This window comes from Oscarella lobularis, chromosome 8 (genome assembly GCF_947507565.1).
Source record: "Oscarella lobularis chromosome 8, ooOscLobu1.1, whole genome shotgun sequence".
In the NCBI taxonomy this organism is placed as follows: domain Eukaryota; kingdom Metazoa; phylum Porifera; class Homoscleromorpha; order Homosclerophorida; family Oscarellidae; genus Oscarella; species Oscarella lobularis.
Window position 1 is genome coordinate 2,228,804 of NC_089182.1, and position 18,569 is coordinate 2,247,372.

The window sequence follows — 18,569 nt, forward strand, 5'->3', positions numbered from 1 at the left end:
CCCCATCCACCCGAGGGTGGACACAGCAAAAGCGAGAAGACCTCTGTGCAAATTTTTTGATACTTCCGGGTTAGTTCCGGGTTTATTAAATAAAAAAATGACATAGATTCTTTACGGCACGCGCGGGCAGTGTGGAAGTGAACACGCGAATTCTACTTGCACCGGTGTACGCTACCGAAAGCTACAAAAAATGCACAAGTTCTATAGACGGCGTTTCACCAAGGAACATTGACAATGTCAATCTCCCCCAGATAAACGCTTTTCGAGAGGGTTATTATAAATCCACACTCCGTCCTCCAAGTGAAAGAACTGAACGACCAAAATCAATCAGCCAATATCATTGCATGCACAGGTATATACATACCCTTTGTTTCCATTCTTCCCCAGTTGCTTTTCTTTCCTTTGCTTCCGCTCGTTGTTTTTCTTCAATCTAAAGAGAGCATCAAAGACGAATTCTCTGCAACCGCTGGACATCAACTTTGTGCTTTGCAGACGTAGCAGGATCAATCTTCTTCGCCTTCAGATTAACCGTCACGTCCTTCCAGAGCCTGTTGTTGGCAGTCGTAGAAGACTAGCCCCAAAACCAAATTTGCTTTGTGCACTTACTTCCTCGATTCGTTGTCGGCTTGCACGAGCGTTGCTCTCACTCTCTTTCTCCAGATTGGGATAATTCTCGTATCGACGAAGACTTCAGACTCCTAGTTGCGAGGTCAGTTATAAGTGTATACAGTACCCCTCTCGCACTTTTATCTACACTTACTCCGCCTTCATATTTGGCGCGTATTACGCTGTTCCATTCGCCGTCTAACTTCACTAGAGGTTTTTTGCCAGATGATGTGTGACTAAAATCCAAAAGTCTAGTTCTTTATCAATCCGCACACAGACTCTCTAACGTGATTTCGCCAGATATCCTGTGCTTTTTGCCGCCATAAAAGGGCTGGGAAAAAAGCATCAAAAAAGCCTAAAAAAAACGCGCGGAAAGCGCATCTCACCTTGCAGTGAAATTCAATAGCTGCACTGTATCCCGTCTTTTTACACAGTACGGAAACCTTTCCTCCCAATTCCATCCAAGGAACTGTTAGTATAGATCTGAACAAAGAACAACGTAAGGATAAAATTGGGTTCTTTGACTCAGCATTGCCTTCCGTAGCCATTCGGAAAAGTGAGCACGTAATCTTCATCAAGATCCAGTAGTTTTATACACGCTAAAAATGCACACTGATCGTTCGCGGAGCACGTTTCAATGTAAATACCTTGGCCAATATTGTGAACACCAATAGCTAAGCCAAGAAACTTGGACTTGGTATAAATGTGAGCATTGATTTGGATCTTCTTTTGGACATTTTCCGCATAGAAAGCCGAAACTGCGATATAAGGCAAAGCTAAAAAATCAATTAACTTTGTTCTCATATACCGTACCAGGTGGATGATGTGACACTTGTTCAGCAATATACGACAATGAGTTGTTTCCACACCAAGGAACCGGTCCTGACGAAACGATCTCCACGTCGTCGCCGGCACTGTCGTCGCCGCCCAATTTCCAGAAGCACTCAAACATCTCGCCGAGAACGGGATTGTACGGTTTCTTGGCAACAGCCGCCTAGAGCCAAAAAAGAAATTGAATCAATAACAATTTCTCCAAAGCTAAAGGCCGTAGGAAGCACACTAATCCGCGCGATAATCAAGAATTTACCTTTCGTCCTGCGTGAAAGGCAGACAAGTACCATCGAACGAGAGAAATCATTCGATCTTTTGGTGACGGAAGATCCGGAATACTGCCACAATCAGAAATCTTTTACGCGAGACTCTCTTATTTGCTCGTCTCTTACCTGGAAAATACGTCGGGGTGGGCGAAAAAGTCGGCGTACATTTCAAGTAGAGATCGTTTCTCGAGAATGAACGTCGGCAGCGTGATTCGCGTCAAATCCATCCCAATGCGCACTTGCGATAGAAGATACGAAATGACGGTCCGATCGCTACCGACGTCGCCGTCGTCGTCGTCGCTCTGAGACGGGTCTTCTTCGACACCTTGAACAAAAAAAGAAAAACTAATTTGATTTCCCTTTTTCGTAAGAGGGAACCGCGCACATTCTTGAGACGCTGTCCTAGCCTTCGTTTTCGAATCGCTTCTATTAGAAAGTAAGCGTACCGTCGCAGCGATCTTTCTTCATCTTATTTTTTTTACTCGTTAATGTTCGTCTCGACTGTCTCCTCCTCTCCTACGCTCTCGTTTGCGTCGTAGAATTCGTCTTCCTCTTCGCTCGAGTACGAGGCGACCGGTTCCGCTTCTCGGCACGTCGACGACGACGAGCGAATGATCCGAGGCGATGACGACTCCGTGACACCTGAAACTGGTACAGTAGTGGAAAATTAATGGGAAACTGGCTGCAGTGCCCGTTCCAAAAGAACGGATAATTCATGCCAGTGCCGGTCTATAATTTCAAATGCAAATGCCGATGCCCAGTAGTCTACTACTAATGCCGGATCCCATTTGTCTGAATTATTTTTTTCTGTAGACAAATTTATAACGAAATTTGTCTTTAGATATACAATTTTTATCTAATACAGCCGGTATTAGTACCGTTCAAAAGTTTTGATCAAAATCGGAAGTGGGGCCCCTTTTGCGTAGTTTGACCGTTAAACGTTCAAAAAACGCGCCTCCTTCGCGTAGAATACTTTTAAAAAATTAAAAAAACATTACGACACATGATACAAACCACACGGAAGACGGTGCTATGGAGGTTTATCCCTATCAGAGGTGCCTCACAGGCGCAGCGGAGAGAGTGGACGTAGGAAGGCCGAAGCCCTTGTCAAGTGAGGACATTGACCAGCCACCGGGCTTGATGGTCACACCTTGGGGAGAGTTGCCTGCTCCCTTCTATCCTAGCCACAATCTCTTGCTCCTGCTACTGATAGGTATATGGAAATGCTGGGTATATATACAACCACGCTGCTGGGGTCACTTCGACTGCAGCTTTTCACCATAAAAGTGCGCTGATTGAACCAAAACCACTCTTAGTCAGCCGCAAATGCGTTTCTGACCCCACAAACAAAACGAATTTTGTGAAAAATCAATCGAAAACGCGAAAGATCGACAATTGAACGCGTGCTACGTACGCAGGGCACGCCCTGTCACGCTACATATGACGTCAGTTGTAACGCATGACAAAATGCTTCATACGAGCAAGAAGAGGCGAAGAATTGGCCGCAAAGGGCATTGGGAGTCTACTCTAAAGACATTTTATCGCTCTTTGGAGGCAAAAAGCGAACGGATGCGTAGTAACGACAATAAGCTTGGTCAGCAAAATCTAGGTGATACATGCCGCCTCTATAACGTACGGGCATCACGGAACGTGCGCTACACTTAGTGGGATGCGTGTGTACTAGCTACGAGTAGTAAAACGCTGTATTCAGCCACTTAAGTATTGTATGGTGTCTGCCTGTGTTAAGTATATAGAGAATTTCAAATTTTCACCTTCTGACGACACTTGTTGAGCAGGCACTTGGCCGTGGTCCTGTTTTTGTTCGCCATCTGGTTCCAATGTCAAGATTTCATTGGCGTTTCGTACTTTACCCGAATGAAGACGCTTTTCATTGTTGGACTTTGGGAAAAAAACGATTCGTTTATGAAGAACTCTGTCCTCCCCCCTCTTCGCTCACTTTCGCATACTGCATCATATCCAAACACTCTTTCATTGTATCGATCATACCCTAGAGACAACTTAGGTTCTCTTTCTCTCTGGAAACCAATAGACAGACCTGTGACGTTTCACTGAATATTTGGACACGCTGTCCAGGGGAAATTAATTAATAAACAGAGATAGAATTTCTAGAACTTGCTCTACAAATCGCTCCCTTACGTCTCCAAGCTCGGCGCCCATTCGACCGATTCTCGCTTGCAGCTTCGCAATTTGTTCAACGAGAAGCTTGTGATAGCCCGTCGCTTCGAGAAGTCGTCGCTCGACGTCGATCGGCGATACAGCGTCCATCGAATGAGGGCTCGCCGCACTCGCTCTCTAAAGACAAAAGAATCGCTTTTCAATGCTCAATGACGAAGACGGGGGGCGAAGGCGCGCATACTTCGAACGGCTGGGCGTGATGAGAAATCGCCTCCTCGAGCGAAGCGATCCATTCGTCTCTTTCCTGAGTGTCTCGCGCTGCGTCGTAAAATCATAGAATGCGTGCTGTAGCACCAATTCCGGCGCTGACCTTGGAAGTGGAACGTCTTGTGGTCGCAACTGATCGTGAACGTGCTGTCGTCTTCGTCGTCGATTCCGATAATGGCTCCCTAGAGCGTAGGGATCGATTATCTGCTTCTCTCGGTCTCGATTCCGAGGGTTTACTCGAAGTCTCAAGCAGCCTCGTCTTGATCCTTTCATCATCTTCTCTTTGGACTGTACGAGAGGAGGAGATCGATGGACGTGTGAGCTCGACTGTCTCATGATCTCACCGTATAGTAGGACAGGAGGCCGGAATCGCGATCGAGAACGAACCAACGGTACTGCCAGCCTTGTACGACGTTGGTCCACTTCGATAAAGGCCCTTCGAGGCCTTGATTCGACGTCATTACGGCTTACAGTGTTGTCCGATTTTACGCGTGTTTGCGCTTACTGCGCCGCGTAGTGCGCACCTCAAGTGCGGAAGTAGCAAATCATATATATATACTGTATATATACGTATATATCCAAACTTAATTATTGACGCAAATTATTTCGAATGTATCTCATCCTAATACTGGCTGTCATCATACAGAGCAGAAGCTAACTGCTTCTTCTCTTGTCGCTTTCGCCGTGCGGCTTCAGTGGCAAACTTTGACGAGCCTCTTGCAGATTCTTGCAATTCCGACCCAAAGTACCTTTTGTAGTAGTCATCACTTTCCAAATCAGGCAGATCAACCTTGTCTGGTTGAAAGAACGTGACCTTTCGTCTGAGATCACCGGTACGAGGATGCTCATCCAAAAGTGACTCCGTGGAATGATTCACGGGCTTGAGCTGCGAGAAACGATTTAACGCCTCGGCAGAGAGCGACGCTTGAGCGCTGCTTCCATACTGCTGCAAAAAAAGAATCAAAATCAGTGCACGCGTATTCAAAATGGGGAAACGCGTACCGAATCTCCGTGCTTGCCTGGTTCCGGGTGAGGAGCCCAAGTGGACATGTGACCCGCGTCGTACGTCGGATCCCACCAGGGCGTGCGGAAAGTGCGGCCCATTATAGGATCCGCTCCCACCATGTGTTTCAATTCCATTTCGTTTGTAACTCCTACATCATTGTACACATAAATTGCATTTGGTAATATACTGTGGGTTCTCTCTCCTTACCTCCTTTCGCCGCATCAGCCAAATCCGCTTCGTGCATCGATGCTCGAGTGCTCGGAGTGCTTCCCGGAGTGACAAGTGATTTGCTCTGCTGCTGACGTCGCCTAAAGACAAATCGTGACTTCCCTACTAGATTCATTTATATTATCAGATCTCACCTTGAACGTTTGCTCCTCTTGCCGCCACGCTTCCAAAGGCAGCAAATGCAAAGGAGTAAAACGGCAAAAACAACCACGCCAGATACTGTACCAATTATTGCCAAACCAGTAGAAGTTTCAAAAAAGTTCTCCTTTGGCGGTTGGAACTGAGTAACGTTGACTACGTCGTAATGGAAATCCTGGGAAATTTCCGTTTTCAGCTGTAGAATAAGCGGCACGACTTGAGAAGAGATAAAAATACTTCTCTTCTCCGCGTCTGCCTTCGATATCGTGTGGTCGGCATTCGCAGCAATATCGACGACGTAAAAAACGAGCTTCACCGTAACTTCGTCGTCGCCACTACGCCGCACAGACTTGAACAGAGTTTCCTCGTGAACTTTCGCCGTTCCTCCAGATGCCGTTCCCAGCGCCGCCAGCAGATCGCTCGACGACGAATTATATCGCTCTCGAGTCAAATGATCCAAAAAGACGACGACGAGATGATCGCCCGAATAGACGTCCACGTAAATCGTCGTATTGGCCGAAGCCACCGAATTGGGATCGCGATCTCTTGCTTGCACGACCAACGAATATTTTCCGGGCGTCGGCTGCGGCGCATTAAAAAAGAACTCGCCGTCACTTTTAACGCTCGAAAAATCCCTCGCCGTCGAGCGAACGTCGTCGCGAGCGACATCGTAGACGACTTCGCCGTTCGTGCCGCTGTCCGCGTCCGTCGCCTTCACGACGAACAGCGTATCGAAGAAATTCGTCTCGGCCGAGTAGACTTCGCACGCGTACGCCGACGACGCGAACACGGGCGCGTTGTCGTTCGCGTCGGTCACGCGAACGGTGACGAGCAATCGATCGCGACGCGGTGGAATCCACTTCTCGGCGGGCACGGTGACGACAACGTAGAGCTTGCCCTCGCGATAGCGCTCGTAGTCGACCGTTTCCTTTACGGTCAATAGAGCGTTGGAGTCGACGTCAAACAAGCGGGCAAAGTTCGCCTGTCCAGGAAACGCTTCAATCGAGTACGAGCAATTCCATTCCCGGCATTTTTGTTTGCTCGCACAACTACCGTCGCGATTGTAGTCTGGCACCTCCGCTTCGTACGCCTTCAAAACCCGCGGCAATTTCGCGTCTTCGGCGATGGTTACATTCGACAGGTCGGATCCGACGAATACCGGCGGACACAGCTCCAGCTCGACAGTGACGACGACGCGAGCCGTGTCGTCGAGCGGCGGAACGCCGTCGTCGACGACAACGGCGACGAAATCGTAGACATAGATCGGCCGGGGCACCGATTCGTAGCCGATCGTCGTTCGAATAATTCCCGACGTCTCGTTCACTTCAAATGCTCGAGAATCGTTGCCGCGAAGAGAATAACGAAGCATCTGATCTCGACGACGATTCGGAATGCGATTGTCCTCGTCGAATGCGATCAAATCGAGAATCGGCGTGCCGTTCGAAAATCCGTACGGCGCCGAAATGTTGTACGTCGACTGAGAAAATTTCGGAGCGAATTCGTTTGGATCGGGATGTTGAACGACAGTGATGACGACGTCGACAAAGTCCTGCCGATTCGTGTCGTCGATGACTCGTACTGTGACGACGAGGACGGTGACGTGAATCGGAGGAACGGAGTGGGCGCTCAGCAATCCCGTATCGGGAACGATGCTCATATAAGCCGTTCCGTTGCCGCTGACTATATTGTAGGTGAGTTTGTCGCCGTCTTTATCGGTGGCGGACACGTCGATGATGCGCTGCGGAAAGGAGGCGTTCGTTATGAGCATTCCCTTGTATGGTAGATTTGGGTCAAAACGAGGTGGGTCTTCGACGTTGAGGACGTCGACGTTCACAGTTACCTTAGCAGGGAATATGCCGCCGTCTGATGCGCGGACGGCAAGTGAATAGGAGGTCCTTTTCGCGTAGTCGAGAGTATTCACCAAAGTTATATCACCGGAATTCCAATCAATACTGAATGTTCTGCCATCGTTTCCTCCGTCAAACTCGTATGAAATGGTAGACAAGCCATCGGGATCGTACGCTTGCACGTGAGTGACGACGTGGTCCACCGGAGCGCTTTCGCTCAAACTAATGCGATAGTCGGAATGCAGGAACCGAGGCGGGTTATCGTTCACGTTCACAACTTCGATTTCCTGAACGGCAATTGCTTCCCGATTCGGCCACGCCGTTTCTCTAGCAACGACGGTCAAAAAATAGCGCGTTTGGGTTTCATAATCAAGAGATTTTTCCAGACGAATGAGTCCGGAATTACTGCCAATAGAGAATGTCGAACCGACGTTTCCACCTTGAATCCTATATGTTACTTGACTGTTGACGGCATCATCCTTGTCCTCTGCCGTCAAGGATGCAACAGACACATCCGTTCTCGAATCTTCGCTAATGCTTGCTACAGAAGGAGATTGAAACTGGGGTCCATTATCATTCACGTCTGATACCGTTACGTCCAATAGGGCGGTAGCACTCTTCCGTACGATACTATCGTCGGCAGCCGTCACAGTCACGCTATAAGAATCTTTCGTCTCCCGATCCAAAGCCTTTACCAGCCAAACCGTACCGCCAACCGAATCAATTGCAAACGAGCCGTCCCCATTGCCGGCAGTCAGTTCGTACGTCACACGACCCTGTCGACCGCCGTCGCGGTCCGTCGCACTAAACGTTGCCAAAAGCGAGCCAATAGCCAAATCTTCGGGCACGGTTTCCGTAATTGTCGACTTGACAAATCTCGGCGCGTGTTCGTTCACGGGAAGAACGTGAACAACGACGGATGCGTTGGAAAAATGAAGAGCGGTATCGATGCAACTGATCGACAAGACGAAATGCGATCGATCTTCGTAGTCGAGCTGACTCGTAGTCTCAATCACACCCGAAGAATTCAATAGAAAATCTCCTTTGGGGTCGCCGTCGTCGATACTATAGCGAAGCAATCCGCTGTCAGACGAGTCGGCATCGGTGCAAGCGACTCGGCCCACGACCGCCCCCGCCGTCGTATTTTCCGTCACGTTGACGACGTACAAAGCCGAATTAAATACCGGAGCGTTGTCGTTCACGTCGCCGATTCGAATGACGACGGACGCGTCGGCGGATCGTCGAAGCGCCGCTTCTTCGTCGTTGTCGACCGCTTCGACTGTCAAACTGTATTGCGCTTTCGTCTCCCGATCGACGGCGTTTCGAAGCCAAACTCCGCCCGAATATGAATTGATCGCGAACGCGTCGCCGTCGTTGCCGTCGATTATGTCGTAGGTAACCTCGCCTTGTTTGCCGCCATCTGGATCGACGGCCGAAACGAAGGTGACGTACGTTCCGACGGGACGATTTTCCGCTATTGTCGTGTTGTACATCTTCGACGAAAACATCGGCGCGAATTCGTTGACGGGAAGAATGTCGATTATAACGGTAGCGACGTCGCTTCGATGAAGAGAATCGAAGCAGATAACGGTCAACGTAAAAGAGTCGATACTTTCGTAGTCGAGCAGACGATTCGTCCTAATCGTTCCGTTGAGATCGACAGCAAAGCTTCCGTTCGCATTGCCGCCTCCGACGACAAAACGAACGCCGTGGTCGTCCTCGTCCGTGCACGTCATCCGAGCAACCGACGATCCATTCGGCGCATTTTCCGACACGTTGACGCGCGAGAGCGACGGCAGCAAAATCGGCGCATTATCGTTCGCGTCGAGAATTCGTATCGCAACGCGAATCGACGCCACTCTCCGAACGACGCCGTCGTCCGAAGCGACGACGGTCAAATTATACGCGGCGACGTTCTCGCGATCGAGCGCCACGCGAACCCAAAGTAGCCCCGTTCGCCTCTCGATCCCAAAAGTCCTCGCCTCGTTTCCCGACGTGATGTTATACGAAACGACGCCGTGCCGACCGCGATCCGCATCGATCGCCGTCAATCGCGCTACGTATCGTCCGACGGCGACGTCCTCGCGCACGTTCACTTCGACAAACGATCCGTTTACGAACGCGGGACCGAAATCGTTGACGGGAAGTATCGCCACGGCTATCGAAGCGGACGCATCGTGACCGACCGCATCCCGGCAGACGACGGGCAGAAGATAACTCGTCGTTTTTTCGAAATCCAACGAAGCGGCAACGCGAACGACTCCGGAACGATCGATGATAAAATCCTTGACTTCGTCGTCGATGACGAGCGTCAATTTGCCGTCGTCGAGCGAATCCTTGTCCGTGCAAGTGACTTCGGTTACGACGGTGCCAGGCGTCGCCGTCTCGCGGACGGCGGCGGCGTAGACGGCGGGTTCGAAAATCGGATCGTTGTCGTTTACGTCGTCGAGTTCGACGACGAGCGACGCGAGCGAGGTTTTTCGCGACTGAGTGCCCTTGTCGCGCGCTTCGACGGCAAGCACGTGCGTCGCCGTTTGCTCGCGATCCAACAGTTTCGCCACCTGCACGACGCCGGATCGAACGTCGACGTGAAAATACGGCACGCTAGCGCTTTCCACGTCGCCGATCAAGACGAGACGAAACTCGACGTCGCCGGCGGCGTTCGCGTCCTCGTCGGTTGCGTTCAGTTCGACGAGAAACGTGCCGACGGACGCGTTTTCCGCGACGTGGACGATGTAGCTCGCTTTGTCGAAGACGGGTCGATGAGCGTTGATCTCGACTTCGCACTTGAGTCCGGTCCAACCGGGCGACGTCGAACAGTCGCAGCCCGAGATCCGATTGCAGAAAGCGCCGTTTTGGCAACCGCAAGTGAAAGAGCAATCGAGACCGAATTTTCCCCTGTCGCAAGGCGTGCACGTCGTCGCGTCAGTCAAAACGTAGCCGACGTTGCAGGAGCAGACTGACGTGCCGTTCACGACGGCGCAGAGTTGACTGCAACCATCGTTGTGGCAAGGCGTTTCAACTAAAAAAAAGATTAAATCGTGAACAGACAGGGAAAAGCAATAGTTTTCACCTCGGCAATCTCGTCCATTCGACTCGAGGCTGTAACCCGGGAAACAGCCGCAAGAATATGACCCGTTCGTATTATCACAAGTCTGCCGGCAATCGACGCCTCGTTCGCATTCGTTTATATCTAGAAATACCCAAAGGATCTCCCACCAGAATGTAGACGAAACTGCAGACGTACCTAAACACGATTTGCCGTCGTTGTCGTCCAATTCATATCCACTTCGACAAGAACAGGAATAATTGCCGGCCGTGTTGATGCACACCTGCTGGCAGTCACTACTCCCTTCCAAACACTCGTCGATATCTACGCGAGACGACGACGTGAGAACAAAAAAATCGGTGGTCATTCAATCACCGTACCCAAACACTTGAGACCCTCGCTCCTGTATCCGTTCGGGCACGGATCGCACGAAAATCCCGATTCCGGTGCCGCCTTGTCGCGACAGCCGCCCAAACACGGATCGTCGGCGCATCCGTCGCGATCCTCGTCGCATCGAACGCCGTCGTACGCGTCCGAACAGACGCACGGGAGAAAGAGCGTGCGAGTGGCGTCGTACGCCTCGTCGTCGCCGCCGAAATCACACGTTCCGTTGTTCGCGCAGTCGCATACTCGCACGTACGGCCAATACTCGGTCGACGCGCCGTCGGCGGTCGTCGCGATGATCTGAAATTGCCACGGGACCGCTTGTCGTATCGATGCCGGCGGCTCCCATTTGACGCTGCCGTTCGAATCGACGAACAATCCCGCGACGGGTTCGAGCAAGTTGTACGATACTCCGTCGGCGCTGCTTAGTTGGAATTCGATTGACTGGCTCACCGTCACGTTTATCACTGACGGTCCTTTGACAGTCGGAGCGACTTTGCCTGAATAGAAATAGAAGAACTCAAATTGAGACAGGAGAGAGTTCTTCTTTCGTACGTACGTACCTAGTTCCTTTTTGTCCTCGGCAAATTGTCTTTCTGATTGCCGAGTTGCCGCGGCAAACGACGTGCTGCCCGTTCTGGCTGCGTCGTAGAAGCAGGCTCTGTCTCCGCCGCAGAGAGCTTCCACTTCGGCTAGAAAAGACGAATTGGCTATGACCGGTTGGCTGAAGTCGGGAAGAAACGTCGGATCGTTGTACGAGCTCGCGTTGAATCCAGGACGATAAGTAAAGAGAGACTCTTCCTCGCGTATTTTCCCTACAGAAAACAAAGCAACCGTTACACATAAATAACGTCACAAATTTGCAGTATCTTACATTTTTCTCCGAACCAATAGAAATACTGTTCTTCCGTGAGATTTCTCGGCAGTATCGTTCCGTTGGGAATCAGAAAATCGTCCTCTATGTCGCCGTTGAACAATCCCAACAGCCCTCGCGTCCGATTGTAAAAGCGTCGCGGCACGGAAACGAACGTCGACGCCGCATTTCCGTCTTCGTTCGGAAGAAAGGCGACGCGAAGTCCGCTGGCAAAATTCACAAACAACGAGCCATTATAAGACGCCTCCAACGTCGCCGTCCCGTTAAACGTTCTCCCTTCGCCGACGGCCCAATCGCCGACGAACGTCTCGTTGCCGTCGACGTAGACGAGCAATTTGGTCGAACTGCCGAGCTCAACTTGAACCGTCGCCGAGCCCACCTGCTTCACGACGACGGCGGTGAAGACCGTCGCTCGAGCGCCGTTCGGTGCCGGCGCCGTTCGCGCTTGAATGTGAACGACGTCATCGTTGCCGTCGTCGTCGCTGACGATGAGTAGATGATATTCGCCGAGACCGTTGAACGTGTAGTCGTTGCCGTCCAGCGTTTGCAAGTGCGGATCGCCGAAGATAAAGGCTATAAAGGTGAAAAAAAGAAATATTGTGAAATACGCTGAGTATTACCGATTGTACCTCCTTCCGGTGCAACGTAGTGTTCGCACGTAAGTTGGGGTCGTTTCTCCCTAAATAGATGACACAATGTCGAGTCACGACAACACCACTGTTCCGGTTGAAGATCGTCTTGGACGTAGAGGCGACTTTCGAAGAAGGCGTTGCGTCGGCTAAGACGACTCAGCCCCGAGAGTATACTATCGAAGACGAGACCGCCGAGCTCGTAGCAACAAGTCACTTCTCTATACTCGACGTCTGGAAAACTCAAATAAGCGCAAAAGATATTGCCGTCCCTGTGACGAAATCTAAACCGTGCGTCGAATATCGCTTGAAAAAATGTGCACGGACACGACGGAAGAGACGGCTCGAGCTCAAGTTCCAAGGGCAAGGAGGCTCCGGACACGGATATGGATATCGACGGCAGTGGTAGTACTTCGTCCTTATACCAGGCTAAACATTCGCGATTGCCGACGACGACGGCGGCGGCGTCGGAGTCGACTCGAAACACGTACTTGCCGCGAACGTTCGGAACGTTGCCGAGCGTCGCGTCGATGTCGAAGACGGCGTCCGTCGTCGATGCTTCGTGATTGTAGTACGAGCGATAGTTGCCGGCGTTGTAGCCGACGACGACCGATTTTGAATGCCGATGGCTTGGCCATTGGATCCCGTTCGACGGGTAGAGAAAGATGACGTACGATCTGACCGAATCGGTGACGAGGACGGCTTGAAAAGTGGCTTTCTGTAAGAAAACGGGCAACGTCAAAAAAAACTATTGATTGATTGATTGATTTCTTTTTTTTATAGCGTACTTCTTCGTCTTGAAACTTGTCTCCTGTGAAGGGCGGAACGTTGCGCCAGGTGACTATCAGTGCCCAAGTGGCGGAAAATGGCCCGTCGGCGCGCGCGGAGCTATTTGTCACGTCGTCGCTAATTCTATCGAGAATAGCGACTTCGGTAGAATTGTCTCGCTTTCGGTCGTAATCCTGATAGTAGATGCCAGTGTCGTTGAAAAGACTTGAGTTGAGAGACGCTGACGTGTCGATATCTGTCCAAAAGGGAGCGATCAGAGGACGGGGAACCCAGGGAAAAGTCCTCGGGCTATAGGAGTTGAATCCTGCGCCAAACGAAATTAGACCATTCGTACCAATCTAAAAAAAAAGGAGAACATCGATCGTTATTTAATCAGAAAGACGTTGATGAATCGTACGCGAAGGCTGTGCCAAATCCTGTCGAAAAATAAGAATCCCAAGTGATCGTTGGCGTAGATGGGAGGAGAGAGCAAATCGTCGCCTGGCTCCAGCTTCTGATCGCCGAAATAAGTTCCGTAAGGATAGAGTCGAGCGTCGACGACTGGCGTAGGACTCGGACTGGGAAAATAATGCGACGTTGTCGTCATCGTCGTCATCAAAACGGACGAAAACACAGAGGACGACGAATAAACGCCGACAATAACTGTAGTAGAAGTCCGTAGAGAAGCCGAAGACGAACGAAGCAAAGTGGCGACTGAGATCTCGTCGGTTGATGACGAGAACAACGGTATATCAAAATTTGAAGTCGATCTCGGCGACGACGGTGTTGAAACGATGAGCTCAGACAATGGTGCTGAAATAGCCGCTGAGAGGATAAGTCGACTGCTCGATTGCGCAGCAGTGGAGACTAGTTCGGTGAAAGGAGTATCTCCAGGTGCCGTTGAACTTGACAAAATAGCCAAGCGACTACTTGACTCTGGAACGAAGACGGCACTTGCTGAAGAGAAAGTACTAAACTGGCTGCTTGACTGGGGCACGATAATACTGTCCGACGTCAAAATAGCAGTGGGACGTAGTTTTATGAATGAAGAATCTTGAGTCACTGTCGAATTAGCGACTGGAGTCACAGCATCAGTACTTCTTGACTGCTGCTCAAAGAAGACGGCACTTGACGATAATAGCAGTGCTGAAGAGAAACTGAATGGACTGCTTGACAGGGGCACGGCAATACTGACTGACGTCAAAGTAGCTGTAGGCAATAGCTCAATGAATGAAGAATCTTGAGACGCCGTCAAAGTCACACTAGTGGCAATCGAAACATCGAAAATTGAAGCTGTCGTGTCTGACGCGATTGCGTAACTAGTCGACCGCGCAGCGAAGACGGTACTTGATAATAGCGGTGTTGAAGAAAAACCAAACTGGCTGCTTGACTGAGGCTCGACGATACTGTCTGATGTCAACGTAGCAGTAGGCAATACCTCGACGAATGAAGAATATCGAAACGCCGTTGAAGTAGCGGCTGAAGTCACAGCGTCAGCAATTGAAACTGTGCTTGATACGGCTATGTGACTACTTGGCTGCTCAAACAAGACGGCACTTGAAAAGAAACTAAACCCGCTGCTTGACCGCGGCACGACGATATTGTCTGACGTCAAAACAGCAGTAGGAAATAGCTCGACGACTGAAGAATTTTGGAGCACCGTCGAAGTAGCGGATGAAGTTACAACGTCAGCAACAATCGAAACCGATGCTGAAGGAAAGCTGAATTGGCTGCTTGACTGAAGCACGACGATACTGTTTGACGTCAAAGTAGCAGTAGGCAACATCTCGACGAATGAAGAATCTCGGAGCCCTGTCGTCAAAGCAGCGGCTGGAGTCACAACGTCAGCAATTGAAACTGCACTTGATACGACCAAGTAGCTACTTGACTGTGGAACAAGGACGCCACTTGATAATGGCGGTGCTGAAGAGAAAATAAATTGGCTGCTTGACTGGGGCCCAGCAATATTGTCCGACGACAACACAGCAGTAGGAAATAGTTCGATGACTGAAGAATCTCGAGACACCATTGAAGTGGCGGCTGAAGTCACAACATCAGCAATAGAAACTGTACTTGATACAGCTACGCGACTAGTTGACTGCTGAAAGACGACGGAACTTGATAATACCGATGCTGAAGGAAAACTGAATTGGCTGCTTGACTGGGGCCCAGCAATATTGTCTGACGACAACACAGCAGTAGGAAATAGTTCGATGACTGAAGAATCTCGAGACACCGTTGAAGTGGCGGCTGAAGTCACAACGTCAGCAATTGAAGCTGCACTTGATACGACCAAGTAGCTACTTGACTGTGGAACAAGGACGCCACTTGATAATAGCGGTGCTGAAGAAGAGAAAATAAATTGGCTGCTTGACTGGGGCCCAGCAATACTGTCCGACGACAACACAGCAGTAGGAAATAGCTCAATGACTGAAGAATCTCGAGACACCGTTGAAGTGGCGGCTGAAGTCACAACATCAGCAATAGAAACTGTACTTAATACAGCTACGCGACTAGTTGACTGCTGAAAGACGACGGAACTTGATAATACCGATGCTGAAGGAAAACTGAATTGGCTGCTTGACTGGGGCCCAGCAATATTGTCTGACGACAACACAGCAGTAGGAAATAGTTCGATGACTGAAGAATCTCGAGACACCGTTGTCGAAGTAGCGGCTGAAGTCACAACGTCAGCAATTGAAGCTGCACTTGATATGACCAAGTCGCTACTTGACTGTGGAACAAGGACGCCACTTGATAATAGCGGTGCTGAAGAAGAGAAAATAAATTGGCTGCTTGACTGGGGCCCAGCAATACTGTCTGACGACAGCACAGCAGTAGGCAATACCTCAATGACTGAAGAATCTCGAGATACTGTCGACGTAGCGCCCGAAGTCACAACGTCAGCAGTAGATCTAGCTAGGCGACTAGTTGACTGCTCAAAGAAGACAGCACTTGAAAATCGGCTGCTTGACTGCAGCACGACGATGCCCCTGCTGACCTCTGGCGACGCAACCGAAGCTATGGCAACGGAAAGAGAAGAAGTCTCCAATGCCAGCGGAGCACTAGATGAGATCAACAAGTCACTGCTGGACTCCACAACCGTCGAAGCGCTAACGGGTCCAATCGACGAAACGCCGCTGGCAGAAGAGTACTCCACCGGAACAAAAACTGCTGTCTGCGTTTGGGAGGACCCCGGAATGCTGCTTGACGTTAAGACGCTCGTTTTGAAGACGCCGCTTATGACATCGATTGAGGAGCTCTTGAAGCTAACTTGTTCAGTAGAAGAAACGACGTTCGACGAGTCTGCGGTACCGCTGGAGGAAATGTAGGCGGTAAATTGTCGTTCGATTGATGACGTTGAATGGCGTAAACGACTCGTTGCGGAATCTTGTTCTGTGAAAGTCGAAGACGTCGTTGGCCTCACGTAGCTGCTGTATGCCACGCCACTGCTTCTAACAGATGGCGTAGAAACGTCGATAACAGACGTCTCTTCAAGTGACGAAGTAGCGCGATCTGCTTCTGCCGAAAGGGGCCGAGAAGGACTCGCTGTTGACACCGGAATAATTGATTGGCTTGCACTGTAGCGCTGTTGTACAGACGTTGCACTTATGCTGTAGCTCGAAGTCGCGAGGTCGCTGGCAGCTGGCGTAGAAACAGCAATAGCAGATATATCTTTGACAGACGAGGTTTGGCGTTGGTCTGCTGTGGAAGACACAGAAAGGCTCAGTAATGACGGCGATGGCGAAATGATCAGCTGACTCGAGTACTGTCGTTTTGGGTCTGTGCCGAAACTTACGTCACTGCTCAAGGGCAAGACGCTTGGCGTGAAAACGTCAATGACGGAAGCGTAAACGGCTGTCCTCTTCACTGCAGAATTTTGCTGAACGGACGACGGCCGCAGTGGAGATAACGGCGATGGCGAAACGATCAACTGACTCGAGGACTGTTGTTTTGGGTCTGCGCCGAGACTTGCGTCACTGCCCAAAGGCAAGACGCTTGGCGTAAAAACGTCAGAAGCGTGTCTGGCTGAAACCAACGTTTCTTTATCGTAGACCGATCCAATCGCTGTTGGCAGTGGACTAGGAACATAAATAGCTGTCTTCTCCACTGCAGAATTCTGCTGAACGGACGACGGCCGCAGTAGAGATAACAGAGATACTAAATCTTGACTGACCGATCTAAATGTAGTACTTGACGTAGAAATGTCAACAGAAGAGATCGACTTTGTCGACGAAATCTTTTCTGTAGACTGATATAGTGACGGGCTTAGATGACTAGCAGCCACAACGCCAGTCATTTTCATCACAGAAGGGGCCAAACTTAGCTGAACGGACGACGGCTGCAGAAGAGATACCGAGCCTTGATTGGCTCCTGTGTCGACGCTGAAAGACGTAATAACACTAGTCCTGACATCAGGCGTTGAAACGTCCACGATAGGTGTTGTTCTGACAGGCGAAGTCACAATGGAAGGTTTCTCAGACGAAATTTGGCTCGGCGATAATCGAGTCGAAAGAGCGTCGACGGAGGATACCGAAACAGGTGCCGCGGAAAGCGTTCGCGTTGGTCCTGAAGCGAAATCCGAGTCGCCAGACGAGACAAGAATGTCCGAAATAAAACGGCTGCCGCTCGACGGAAGAACTGACCGCGTTGGCAAGGAAATGAGCCTAATCGAGGTCTCCTTCGGGGCCCCATTGCCTACGGTCGCGCCAACGGACGTGATAGTAGACGCCGACGCGGTTGCGACGGCCGATTCTTCGTCTCCGAACGAACGAATCGACGATCGACTGAGTCGCAGTGGAAGAGTTTGCGCCTGCGTCGCCGTTGATTGCAACGAGGATATCGAATTTCCTGCGAAAAGCGACGGAAGCAGGCTCGTCGTCGTCAACGACGACGTTTCGAACTCCAAATTGCCCGAGCCCGCATCATCGAACGCCTCGACGTCGACGTCAATCAAGCAGCAGTAGATGACCGTCAAGTGCAGACACCATTCAAACACTCGCTTCATCGCCGGAAGTAATTTTCTAGAGAAAGCGAGTCAAGCTGGGATCCACCCCTCCCACGATCGAACGGCCATATCGCGAACTGATGCAAATAGACGTGCAGCACGGGGGGAAATTAAAAAGCCACTCAACAACTAAAGGCAAAATTCGATTGGCCCGAAACGCGCAAGAGGAAAAAATCGATCTAGGATTTGAAGTTGCGCGAACAGGGTGGGTCGCTTTCGAACACTGCTTCTACAAGTCCTCGGATCACGCGCTCCGTCGAGCCCGCTTACCTTGAGCAAACTAGCGCGGCGATCTCGTCGAATGCGTTTTCTCGAACGCCTGTCTTGGCGCGTCGTCGTCGTCGTTTGTAGTGAAGAGGTTCCCGCTACTGCGCACCGTCTCGCGGACGTTTTTATTCGCTCTCGAATCCCTCGATCGTCGGCGCGAGTCGGACCTGCTCTTGCTTCGACCTCGTCGCGTCGAAAAATGAGACGGCGTTCGAAAATAGCGGAATCACGTGCACTCTCCTACGCATCGACGCCCACGTGTGTG

At 50.6% G+C, this 18,569-nt stretch overlaps 2 protein-coding genes across 5 annotated transcripts; both read right to left on the minus strand.

Moving 5' to 3' along the window:
- Positions 1-52: 52 nt before the first annotated feature.
- On the minus strand, positions 53-4,596 carry LOC136190645 (oxysterol-binding protein-related protein 9-like). 3 transcript variants are annotated; one of them, XM_065978873.1, is made up of 22 exons: positions 4,451-4,596; positions 4,344-4,394; positions 4,210-4,288; positions 4,081-4,157; positions 3,861-4,016; positions 3,760-3,789; positions 3,661-3,711; positions 3,476-3,602; positions 2,186-2,351; positions 2,089-2,129; positions 1,830-2,028; positions 1,694-1,775; positions 1,420-1,600; positions 1,254-1,364; positions 1,142-1,205; positions 993-1,089; positions 894-937; positions 761-842; positions 607-698; positions 479-548; positions 365-430; positions 53-309 (listed from the first exon to the last, which is right to left on the minus strand). In XM_065978873.1, exons 1-22 carry the CDS (start codon positions 4,565-4,567, stop codon positions 238-240), a joined length of 2,055 nt encoding a protein of 684 aa, XP_065834945.1. In that variant the 5' UTR covers positions 4,568-4,596; the 3' UTR covers positions 53-237. The 3 variants fall into 3 exon arrangements, with proteins under 3 accessions (XP_065834945.1, XP_065834944.1, XP_065834943.1); XM_065978872.1 differs by having other exon boundaries at positions 1,142-1,364; positions 2,186-2,345; XM_065978871.1 differs by having other exon boundaries at positions 1,142-1,364.
- Positions 4,597-4,631: 35 nt separating this feature from the next.
- On the minus strand, positions 4,632-18,516 carry LOC136190272 (mucin-4-like). 2 transcript variants are annotated; one of them, XM_065978380.1, is made up of 13 exons: positions 18,308-18,516; positions 13,448-18,053; positions 13,050-13,388; positions 12,262-12,979; positions 11,633-12,205; positions 11,322-11,573; positions 10,755-11,258; positions 10,573-10,698; positions 10,399-10,518; positions 5,475-10,347; positions 5,320-5,420; positions 5,109-5,260; positions 4,632-5,049 (listed from the first exon to the last, which is right to left on the minus strand). In XM_065978380.1, exons 2-13 carry the CDS (start codon positions 18,035-18,037, stop codon positions 4,729-4,731), a joined length of 12,669 nt encoding a protein of 4,222 aa, XP_065834452.1. In that variant the 5' UTR covers positions 18,038-18,053; positions 18,308-18,516; the 3' UTR covers positions 4,632-4,728. The 2 variants fall into 2 exon arrangements, with proteins under 2 accessions (XP_065834452.1, XP_065834451.1); XM_065978379.1 differs by having other exon boundaries at positions 4,632-5,052.
- Positions 18,517-18,569: the final 53 nt, after the last annotated feature.